The sequence below is a fragment of the Eulemur rufifrons genome, chromosome 29, assembly GCF_041146395.1.
Source record: "Eulemur rufifrons isolate Redbay chromosome 29, OSU_ERuf_1, whole genome shotgun sequence".
NCBI lineage: Eukaryota > Metazoa > Chordata > Mammalia > Primates > Lemuridae > Eulemur > Eulemur rufifrons.
In genome coordinates this window covers 93,207,254-93,220,187 of record NC_091011.1, presented here as the reverse complement: position 1 = coordinate 93,220,187, position 12,934 = coordinate 93,207,254, and the positions used below count along the sequence as shown (strand labels likewise).

The following is a 12,934-nucleotide window of genomic DNA, read 5'->3' as shown; positions in this document are numbered from 1 at the left end:
CACATACACGCACACAACATGCACACAAAAGATGACCCTCTTCTCTCAACTATATGATTTATGCCTAATTTGTTTTCAAAAGTGCTTTGCAAATGACAGTGCATTACTAGAAATTTAATATTACAATTATAGAGTTAGCATTCAATTAATATTCTTCAAGTTGTAAAAATCAATTTTTATTCATCTTTTGGGATAAATCTGTTATGTAAAATAAGGCACACCTGTGTTTTACAGTCATTTTTGTATATTGCTTTTTATTTTTAATATTTTTCAAATTTTGCCTCCTTATGCTTTTATTTTAGACATTCAACTTTTAGATTTTCCACTGTCTAACTCATTTCTCTGATCTAAAAAAAAAAAGGTAGCCAAATACTGGGGCTAAAGCATGAGGCACCCACTGTCAAGAAACTAAATGTTCAAATTACACTCTGTCTCCATCTCTGATGAATTGATAAATGAGGATCCAGTCAGAGACATCACACTAACACAATTTCCCAAACAATCTATCCAGACAGGCATGGCTTAGACACAGAGAGGCGAATCCAAGCTCTGCGTTCCAATTTCAGCTACGTGTTTCCAGAACATTGGAAACATTGGTCCCTCTTCTTGAGTCATTAGGCATGAGAAAATATATTTTGACAACTAGAATGCTATTTTTTTTTTTTTTTTAGGACGGACAGTGAAATCCGGGTTTTTCAGATTCCACTGATGTAGTGTGTGCATTATTCAGGTTGCTGAGCTTTAAAGCATAGCTGAAGACCCGGGATTCTCTTGCAATTAGAAGATTAAAGTAAGATAAATTGGCACTCACAGTTGTGGCAGGTGGCCCCACTGTATCCCGTCTCATCGCAAGTGCATTTGAAGCTGTCCCACGTTTGCGAGCACTTCCCGCCATGCTCACAGTGATTGGGCACACATCTGTCAGAGAAAGAGACAAACAGAAATAAACCAACAAACAAATGAGATTTACGAGTGGCCAAATTCCAAGCTGTCTTGGCAATATATCATTTCAATGCCAGGTTGCCCTACCAAGGCAATTAATCCTTGTTAGTTTAAGCAGATTAATATGATTCATGATGGAAGGTGCCAAGCGCAACAAAGATGATGTATCACAGGCTTGGTGCTTCTCCTCTCTTAGTAAACAGTAGACACTAACAAGCAGCTGAGGGATTCATTCGCATATCACAGATTTGTTTTATTTTTCTTTTACCCCCAAAGACACTAGCTAAATTCACTTCTGGTGAGAGACGAAAGATAAGCCCTCTTTTTGCCTGTCCTATTTTGTTCTTTGTCAAGGCCAACACCAAGTTAAGGAGGGGCAACACAGAGTTTTTCATAGCATCTTGAGTTTTTGAAATAATGCCATGAAAATATATTAATCTGAAAAGAAAAGATTTCTATGTCTTCAAACATCTCCTCCTGTACCCAACTGGGTAATTAAAGCAGCCTTCTTGAAGAGGAAAGAAATATTTTATTGTAAGAGAAAAATACGAGTTTTGTATTCAAATCTATGTCTTTCTATTTATTAGATAAGTATTTAATAATTGTGACTACTTAATTTAACCTTTCTGAACCTCAATTCGCTCTTTTGAAAAACAGGATAATCTCATCTAGCTTATAAATAATTTTAAGGTTTGGAGATAATGTTCATGAAGTAGATAATTAATAAGCAGGAAATAGTGGGCCAATATATAGGAGCTATGAGTATCTGGATTCCAGCTTCCAGGGCACAGCTTGACTGTACCTTAGCAATAGTAAAGTTGAAATTTGTTCTGGAACACTCTTTCAATGGCACAAACTCTTTCCTTTTTTCTGGTCACAACCCCTTATCCTTCTCATAGATTCCTTTCTCCAACTTCCCCACAACATGATTCTTTATAACCTTGGTTAAGATGCTCACAGATAAGAAAAGGTATTAATTGTATGTATTAGTATCACAAAGGATGTCTAGATTTTAATAGTAAAATCTTAAAAGTAGAAAATCCCCCCAGATTAAAATAGCAGAATCCATAATAGTGGGTCACAGGCAGTGGACTGATAAGAGAGCTACCCTGAAGGAACCCCTTAATCATAATGCCCTAGTAGCTTCTTGTTGCAGAATGTTACAGAGCCGGTCTTAGAAATAGCACCCTCCAACTCCTGTCCTTGACTGATCATTAGCCATGCCTAAAACCACTTGTAGCAGGGCACAGTTCGGTTTGGCATGGAGCACGCTGGTTCTATGTAGAGATGCTGTTCTTTATAAACCTTTAGTCTTGCAACAGTATTGAACACTTGCTATATGCACAGCACTATGGAAAACAAAAGATGAATAAGATTATATTCATAGCTTTTAAAGAGCTTGCCTATGAAAGTAGATATTTTATGTATAAAAACTATCATGTAAGGCCGAAATGAAAAATGGCATAATGCATGGACAAATAAACTACTATGGAATTTCACATGAGGGGTCATATGTAGATTTGGGGTAAAATTAAAAGCTTTTAGGTTGAGCTTCAATGAATGGACAGAATTAGAAGAGAAGAAAATGAGAAGAACGATATTGCAGGAAAGCACAATAAAAGCAAAAGAGTGATGTTGGATTCATTAGGGATGGAAAATTTACTCTAAATTTCATAGCTACTTTTCATAGAATTTGAGCTTAGTGTTATCAATGCTACAAAGAGGGTTCACCTCTAAAGATCTTATAATCTAGGTAGAAGTGCGGGTGGGGTATAAGATTCATGTAAAATATAAAACCAGGAAGAATCTGATGAGTCATAAAAGAAATATGAAATGCTATGTAAATGTGGCTATTAGAAGAGTTGTGGGTGGATGATAAATAAACAACATAATAAAGTTTAGAAAATTTCTCCTGGGCATAAAAGACAATTGCACGTTTATGTTTAAAATGTTGAAAATTATTTTAGAAGAGTAAGTGAAAAGAGCACTGACAGGGAGGTAGGACAGTGAGAGTAGGTGGTCCAGGGTTGTTAGGGTCCTTCATTAGCCACTAGGCCAAGCAAGCCCTGAGGCAGGGCCACAGCAGAAGGAATTTACATCCAGAGCAGGCCTGACTGCGCCAGACACTCCAAAACTACATGAAAGTAAAACACTCTTGATGGCTATTTTTGGAATTCAGTATGTCTATGCATTAGTGTAGTATATTTGCTTTCTAAATTATTGTGGGTTAATATTAACTTGGCCTAATATTGAAAGTAATTTACATCAGCTCATTATATCAATTAATTCAGGGGGAAGTAGTGCAGAAGTGTACTGAGTAGCAAAGGGAAACTTGGTTGGAATCTAAATGTGCTCCAAATGAGGCACAAAGTAGAAAATCCAACTCTCAATGACAGAAAAAATTACTGTGTATTTGCACACACGAAAACCATATAACCATAAAGTTATCTAAATACAATCATTCCTTAGCATCTGTGGAGACCCTTCCAGGAACCCCTGCAGATACCAACATCCATGCATGATCAAGTCCCTTATATAAAGTGGTGTAGTATTTGCATTTAACCAGTGCTTATCCTCCCATATACCTTAAATCATTCCTAGATTAGTTACACTTGTACTATTATATTTTTTTTTTTACTGTTTTTTCCCAAATACTTTCCATCTGCAGTTGGTTGAATCCATGGATATGGAACCCAGGATTATGGAAGGCTAACTACTTCTAAAATTCAGTACTAAAGATTTCTTTGAAAGTGATTTTTTATTTAAATTGGGTTTTAATATTTTATTGTTCATGTTAGTTTCTTGTGATTTATATTTATAAATTTGACATTCTCCTTATGCTGATTCTTGGCATTCTAATTCTTAACGGTGGGAAATCAAATACCATATATATTTACACACACACACACACACACACACACACATACTTTTTAAAGTTAGGACCAGTTACCAAGCAAAGCAAAATAAGAGTTAACCTAACTGACCCTTTCCTAATTATTTATTTTTTCTGTATTCCCATAGAACATTTTGAATGTGTCCAATATGCTATTACAACATTGCTGAGTCATTATTTGTTGGTGCATCCGTCCCTCGTAAACTCAGGCTCCTGCAGTTAGAGATTTTTATCTTATAATTCTTTACATATAGAGGTGTATACTCAGTAACTGCCTATTGACAGATTGACTAAGGGAAATGGATGAATTTAATCCTAGAAAGTAATACCACCAAAAAATTGAAATAATTTCAAAGGAAATATCCTTTTACTGTGAGAAAAAATAGATTATTTTCCTCTATGATTTTAGTCTCACATCCAGACCTTTGCTCTAACAAACTAATTCTTCAGTAGGCCACAGGAAATGTATAATTTGTTACATGGCATGCCCTAGCTTGAAAGTTTGATTCACATCAAAAATGAATCAACTGCTTCTACACGAGAACGACTTAACCAGGATCAGGAACATACAGGGGAGAAGTTGACAGGTGTCAATTCATTGTGATCAAAGGGCTCCAGATAAGCGATGAATCCACTTAGCTCCGACTCTAGACAGCCCTGCCTGTCTCGGTTGGAATCCTGCTTTTAGTTAAGGATTTTCAAAATGATTCAGAATCAAAATGCATTTTATTCAAATGAAATTTATGTATATTCTAATACATAAGACAAACATAAGCTATATTTTGAAAGTTCAAATATGTAACAATTACTTACTATCAAATGGATCTACATGGGCAGAGTGGCTGTTTGGATGGATGCAACCATCCAGTCTAGGGTGATGGATGGCAGCTGCTGTTTTATTTTACCCACAGCATCTCTTGTATTGCTGTACTTGATTTTAATTGCAAGGCATTGAGAACACTGGCATTCACAGATAGAAGAAACTGCAAATGGTACCAGATTTGTTTGTTCGGAGTAGCTCACTTCGTAGTTTATGGATACTACTTAATGAAACAGGGATAGCGAAAAAATTTCATTTCAAATCTAAAAAATGTTAACCTGACAGCATAACTGAATGTATTGGTAATCTTCAAAGCACTTTGAAGGGTTATCTTTTCCCTCCATGGACAGTGTTTAAAAGTTTAAATAGATATTTTTAAATAAAATTCAAATCAAATCTTTATATTAACAGGAAACCCATAGTCACAGCACCAGGACTTCAGAAACGCATCTGACAATAACAATTAGCAGTGAAGATTTATCAGAATAGCTTGCGATTGCTTATAACCCAGGTGCTTGGTACTCAAAAGCAGTATTTCCCAAACTTTCATGTGCACAGGAATCACTAGAAGGTCTTGTTAAAGTGAAGATTCTGATTCCTAAAGCCTGAGGTGGAGTGTAGGATTCTGAAATTCTAACAAGCTCCCGGGTGACGCTCCTGTGGCTGGTCAGAGCACCACGCTTGGAATGACACGGCTGGAGCACTGCACTTCTTTGCAGTGGGGACTCAAGGGAGAATGCAGACACCGAGCAAGAGGAGTAACAGTCCAGGAAGGGGGCACAAGGAGAGAAGATGGCAGGTAGCAAGGGCACATTTGATCTATTCAGACATTTCTCCTAAGACTACTCTTTTCCCATAGGGCCTTCTACCATTTTTTATATTATCCATTCAGAGTGACATAAAATAATCTCATAATCTCATTTAGTAAGTTTAATCATTTCAGAACCTGACTGTAGACTTCATATAATTCATTAAAAGTAACCACTGAATACAAAGGCAGTTTCATTTCACCTTAAAATCAAGTTCAGCATTCTCAATCTCCGAGTCAGCCAAGGCTCTCCCTGCTTAGTTCTCATGCAGATACCGGTGCCAGGATATCTAATTTGCTTTTAGATTAATATGAATTTTATACCTGGACGTTAAATATGCCTTATTCTAAATTTTAGAAAGGCAAAGACTGCTTCCAAGTTCCTGATAGGTTATTTTTATGATCTATTGGGAAATTACTTAAAACAATTTATAAGTTACCATCCCAGTATAAATTACCTCCTGAATTTATGATTTTTTCCCCCTCCCTCTCAGCACCAAATTTTATTTTTGGTTATTAAGACAAGAAATTTATTTAAAATGTTTGCTTTCTTGAATACTGTGTTTCATACTCTTGGCTCTCAGAGCGGTTTCCATAATCACAGCGGAGTTTCTTCTGTTTCCTTCTATACTGATTTCAACAGTATTTTAGCACTTTTATGCTCATACTAATTAGACTTTAATTTTAGTTGAAAGGATATGCTGTATGGGGTACGTATCACTGCCTTATATTTCTTCTATCCAAATGTAAATTATGTAGATAAGTAACCATAATTCCAGTAATTAACTTAATATTTCATTACTAAACAATGGCATAGTACAGTGGTATAACTAGAAATGCTAATATTATATTGATGGTGCTCCTTCAACAAGCATTTATTTATGGAAATACTTAAATGCAGAGATATTTACTGTATTGCCTACAAATGCCCAAAGTTTCATTAAAAAAATAATCAAGTATCTTTGGTCCTCATCTATCCAACAATTACACATTTCTATATTAACCATACTGATCATTAATTTTAGTCTTATAGGCACCTTGAGTTTTCTGCTTTTAAAATCTTTTTTATTATAATAAACCAGAGTTCACTTTATCTTATTTTGTTAATTTACTTAGAGTTATAGTTTTACCATATATTCCTCATTGTTCTGTGAATAAAAATGTCTGTTAAAAGATTGTAGATTCACAGGAGAGAAGGCTCTGCATGGCAAATCAGTCCATTCACCTGTCTCCAGGGTGAACTGTATTGAATCTAAATAAATAACAGTAAGTTCTTTTCAATCAGTCAGTTCCCCACTCCAGACAAGACACTCTGAAACAAATTCTGGAGAAACAAAGAATAAAGGAAGTTTTGTCCTCAAGAAATTGTATTTTTTTTTTTTTTTTGAGACAGAGTCTCACTCTGTTGCCCAGGCTAGAGTGAGTGCCGTGGCGTCAGCCTAGCTCACAGCAACCTCAAACTCCTAGGCTCAAGCGATCCTCCTGTCTCAGCCTCCCGAGTAGCTGGGACTACAGGCATGCACCACCATGCCCGGCTAATTTTTTCTATATATATATTTTTTTTAGCTGTCCATATAATTTCTTTCTATTTTTAGTAGAGGTGGGGTCTCGCTCTTGCTCAGGCTGGTCTCGAACTCCTGAGCTCAAACGATCCGCCCACCTCGGCCTCCCAGAGTGCTAGGATTACAGGCGTGAGCCACCGCGCCCGGCCAAGAAATTGTATTTATTTGTGAAAATGTAATTAGCAAATCAGGTCTATATATACTCCTGATATGAGAAATATTGGCATGGAATTAAGGTAATAGATTTAAGGTAAAAGACCTCTTAGTGATGTGATTAAACTGCTGCACATTGTTCTTCGAAATTTACCATCTGCTTCTACAGCAACAGAATTTATGTCTTGACATAGAACCACTAGCTAAAGACATTTTTCCAGGCTTTCTTTAAGTTAGGGGGCCCTGAGCCTAAGTTCAAAGCAATGGAAGTGGTATGTGGAATGTCTAGATTAGGCTTTAAAGGGGAAGAGTATGCACTATTTTTTTGTTTTTTGGTCCTCCCAACGTATTTCCAGAAATGACCCTGTGATTGTGAGACCCACAGCAGCTATCTCAGAACACAAGAAGGGGGCAAAGGAAAATATCTAAGTAGCCTGGGTCTCAGATAACATACCAGCTCCAAGTCTACCCAAACGTTTTTATGAAAGAGAAATAAACTTTTATGTGATTTAAGCCATTGTTATTTTGGGACTTTGTTGCAACAATAAACATATCCTAAGCCCAACAGAGCTGCCGTTAATTATTCTATGCTCATGTTGACCTACATCTTGCCTTCCTACTATGCATGACATCATACATTTGATGGTGGCTGTTATTCAAGTCATGATGTGTTGCCTTAGATTACTTGCAACTGAAAATAGTTGAACAAGTAGATATTGAATTTATGAACACAGGTTGAGTTCAGATGGTAAAGTGTATTGATTGTTACATTAGGGATTTTCTTGGAGAATGTAGCATTGTTTATTCAATCAACAGATATATTGAGTACCTACTTTGTAAACTGTGCCATTCAATTAAGCTTTCTTTTCAAGAAGTTCAATGCAAGAAACAATATTTCTAGGAGATTGTGTGATGATATATAGCTCAAGAAATTCTGAACTTTATCAACAAGCAAAATAAAGCCAGATCATCAGAGGAATGCATGGTGGACCTGTATTATCTTGGTCCCTAAGAGAATGGTTTTAACTAAGTTGGGGATTTAGTACAGTTTTTACTGGCCATGAAGACATTAAAAGTCTTCAAAAATAAAATTACTCGATTAACATGTATTTTAAGATATTAAGGTAGAAATAATATGCAGGATAGGCTGGAAAGGGAAAAACTAAAGGCAAGATCAACTAAGTAACTGTTTTAATGCTCCAAGTAAAAAATCATAAAAATCTGGAGTAGAATGATACTGCAAAAAAACAAAAAGATTAAAGAGGTTACATTGTTAATTAACTACTTGAAGGTAAATTAATTTAAAATGTCTCAGATATTCTGTGTTTAAGAATCAGTGATAAACAGTGAAAATTTCATTATGAGATAATAACTTTCCTTATATAAGGAAACTCCAGACCCTACAAAAACTTTTAAGCCAGTAAGTTTTAAGTTTTAACTCAAAATTTGTTTTTTCTTTTTCCCACATGAGCTAAATTTAGAATAGTTATAAACTATACTTCTTCAAAAAAGTTATTAAGCCTTACCTCAGTCTCATCTTCTTTAGTGGGTGAAAAAAGATGATGGCAACAAAAAAGAGATACGAGAAACACTGTGTCCAAAGGTAAATTCTATGAAATGCACAGGAACACGTAGCACCAAGCTACACGTTTTACCTGCTGAATCTTTGATTACTAATTGCAAGGGCAGACTAGGAAAAGTTTAAGCATAAACTAGGAGAGAAAGAGAGTATATGGTGAAAAGTAGGTAGAAGGGAAGAAGATGAGAGACAGAAAAAGAGAGAAAGATATTTAAGGTACCTATACCTTGTTGGCAGAACACAAGCCACAAACATTACTAATGGGAAATTAGAAAAGTTATAATGAATCCTAAAATTTATATGAAAAAATCAATACAAAAGCTGGAAACATTTTGAAATTGGAAGATAACAGATAGGTAAGACTATCCTTAGTAGATAATAAAACACGTAATAGGTCTACAGTAAATATAAACTAATAGTGATACATTAAGAGAAAGACCGACTAATGGAATAGAAGTAAAATTCTAGAAGTAAATACAAAGACCTACACAAATTAAATGTGTTAGTGGTATGTTAAGTTAGTGGTGAAAATGGATTACTTAATAAATGGTGTAAGAGAACAAGCTACCTATCTGAGAAAGAATAGAATGAAATCCCCTACTTCATTCACCAAGATAAATTCCAGATAGATGAAAGATTTAAACAAAAAAAGGAAATAAAAAATAATGAAGTGGAATACTTTTTGTACTCAATTAATATAGAGGGCATTTTTAATGAAGACTCAAAATTTAGGAACCCTAAGGTGAAGATTAATAAATCTGACTACAAAATTTTTTTAAAAAATCTTGCATCATCAAACATAACCAAATTCAAAGACAAACTGGGAAGTATTTTTTACTATGGAAGACAAAGGGCCATTTTCTTTATGCAATAAGGGATATATAAAAACCAATAAGAAACAATTTAGTTGAAACATGAGCAAGGGCATCAACAGGCAGTTTGCAAAAAGAAGTAGGCATAACTTTTAAACATACAGAAAATTTGCAACACCATTCATAATCAAAGAAGTACGAATTAAATTATAGTTAGATTTCATTGAACATCTCTCTGATATTTAATGGAAAAGGCCTCTCATGCAGTCTTGATCAGATTACAAACTGGAGGGCAATTTGAGAAAGTCTATTATTTTCAAATGTGCATATATTGGGACCCAGCTATTTCATGTCTAAGAATTTATCTTATAGACACACTAGTACACTTTCACAAAATCATATTTAAAAAATGTTTATTGCAGCATTGCTTGTATCAGCCAAAAACTGGGGAAAAATATTTACTGGTAAGAAACTAGTAATAAATTAATGCAGTCCATACAGTGGAAGCCCTGACAGCCATTAAAAAGACAAGGCAGATGGATGTGTACTGATAAGACACAATCTTTAAGATGCATTGCCAGGGGGAGATAGCAAGACATAAAGAACTGTGCTTTGAATATGCCTCCATTTGTTTTAAATGACGATTACTCTGGCCGTTGTGTAAATAGTGAATTGGTTGTGGTGATGTATGAAGGTCAGAAATCTTTCATCTGCCCCTCCAAGAATCACACTTCCTTTTTACTAAGACACTCTTTCCCCCTTTTACAAAAAAGCTTCTTTTGTATTTTTTTAATTCTCCCTTTAAATGCAATTTTTTTGAAGCAGTCTCGTTTGACTTCCCAATCAAAGCAGTCACCACCTTCTTCTTCGTCACCACTTTGTGCTCTCTTTTTTATTTATCCCAGTTTCTAGTTCTATACCTCTCGAGTTCACTGTGAGCATTTTCCACTGACCTGTATTTTCTCTGATGGGAGGGACTATGTCTACTCTGTTGCCGCCCTTTATCCTTTGCCCAGAACACTGTCTGGCATTGAGTACGGGTTAGGTTCTCAACAAATAACTGTCGAAATTTTTAGTAAGTGAAATCAATTAGTTATTAGATATTGGAAATGCTTTCAGAGTCATTTTGCTAATAGATTAATTCATAAAAACATAGAATGTATCAGGCTGCTGCCTTTCAAGTGAGTTTTAGATCATTTGTTCTTTTTCTCTCAAATTTATCATGTAGTTCAGGTCTCTCATCTACAGTATAATTACATAATAAGTCAAATTGACTGACTAAAGGGTTTACATAATTTTCTAACCTACCAAAATGCTGTTTCACTTATAGATGTAGAAAACACATATCTAACATAAGTCCTTTTACCTGCAAAATTAGTAGAGCCTATATATATTAATACAGCTATTAGAATAGCAAGAGCAAACTTGGGAAAAACATACTAGTTAAGAAAAGATATACTTTGACAAGTTGATCAGTATACAAGAAATACCAAAAGAACAGCTATACAAGAATGAATCACTATAAATTTACAGATGTTCCTTATTAAACAAAGTAGTACTGTGGGTAATTTTTATTGCATATTATAATATTGTGCTTTCTTGTAAGAAAATGATTAAGTATCTTGAAGTGATATTATTAATAAAATGACCTTTTGTTATTTTAACTAATAAAATAACTTATTTTTTTTATTCTTCTTTATTCTTCTAAATGCATGCAAGTAGTTATTTAAATATAGAAATGTTTGCTATAAATTTAACAAAATAGGGAAATTTATAAAAATAATTATATTATTTGAAGTAGAATGTCTCTTTTAATTGGCTCACCACTTCTTACACCCTGAAAACAAACTGAAATAGCCCCTTAGACAAGAATTATTGCATTCTGATCTGCCAAATATTTACTAACAAAAAACAGTTAAAATGTCCTATTTTCAGAGTGATCGTGCTTGATAAATAACAAACATGCTGAAACCAATATTCTGAAAAATGAGGAGACATAAATGGCTTCTAAAAGCCCCCATAAGACACATTAACTTGAATAAAAGATATTCTCCCAAGGCATAAATGCATAATTAATAGATCCTTGTTTTCTAGATATAAATATGACAATGTTTACACGTAAGTTACACACATATACACACACACACACACACACACACAGTATGATTAACTTCTTTATAATACCCATTAAATGTTAATCTCATATTCAGGAGAGACAATAAAATTTGTCCCCAATTCCACAAAAGTAAAAATAAATTCAGTAACCAGTGAAGAAGAACTGAACCAAGGAAAAGATTCCATTATTACATGATTTGCTAAATTAAGTCTTCCCCGACTTCGGGATACTGGATACCTAGGAATTTCCTAAGACAAGTAGAAATTTGGTCCAAGACTTTAAAAACTGGAACTGGCCCATTAAAGCAGAGAATCCAATTATTTCCTAAATGATACAGCAAAAAGGATTATAGTCTGCACAAACATTGGTAATGTATATGTTGTTTTATGCTTTAATTGAGCAATTTGCCATGTAGATATGTCCCTTTTTAAAAAAAAATGTCAGTAGTTTAGATTTGAACTCAGATCTCTCTATAAGAATAAACTATTCATGTGTATACAATTTTTAGCAGGGACTACTGACACCACTATAATTTCCAAGAGCTGTAGACAGTGGAAAATCTCAAATGAAATACATATTAGGAGAAAATTATTGTAATTAAGCCTTTTGGCCATGCAGATTGTTTACATGGCCTTAGATATATAATGTTATATAATGTTAATGATATATCATGTTATAATGTTATAATACTTTTAATATTGTTGAAGATCTTTTCGTTTCAGACCTTAAGTTAATAGCCTGTTAAGATCACATTGACATGAAATTATCATAATGCTTATATGTATGTTTTGCTGTTGGTTTTAATTTTTTTAATTGTAAAATCCACATCTGTTCACTTCTTCTGGGTTAAAAAAAAATTAAACCACTGAAATAGAGTGGTAGAGTTTAGAGCTAGAAAGAATTATAGAGCTCCTTATTTAATTCCTTTATTTTACAGATGAAGAAACTAAAACTTGTGGCAATTCAATGAAATTAAGAGTGCCCAAGGTCACAGAGCACATTTGTGGCATAGTCAGGACTTAAGCACAAATGCTTGTCTAGTATTAGTGCTTTTTAATATGACAAAATTTCCACAAGTTACAATGGAGAATAAAGCTGTCAACTAGAGATCTTCAGAAAGCACATAATATACAGAATGACTCTTATTCTCCAATAAACACATAAGCAAACAAATGAAATATACTTTTGTTATTTTTAAGCAATTTGAATGTCTCTTGGCTGAATACATTCTCTCCAATGTCTGGCTCTA

General features: G+C 34.3%; 1 protein-coding gene across 1 annotated transcript in view; it reads right to left on the bottom strand.

The window, feature by feature from the left end:
- Positions 1-12,934, bottom strand: part of CNTNAP2 (contactin associated protein 2) — a 1,217,706-nt gene that overhangs the window by 713,445 nt on the left and 491,327 nt on the right. The window contains exon 11 of the mRNA XM_069461685.1: positions 812-918. Coding sequence (XP_069317786.1) covers positions 812-918 — 107 coding nt within the window. The remainder of the gene's footprint in view (positions 1-811; positions 919-12,934) is intronic.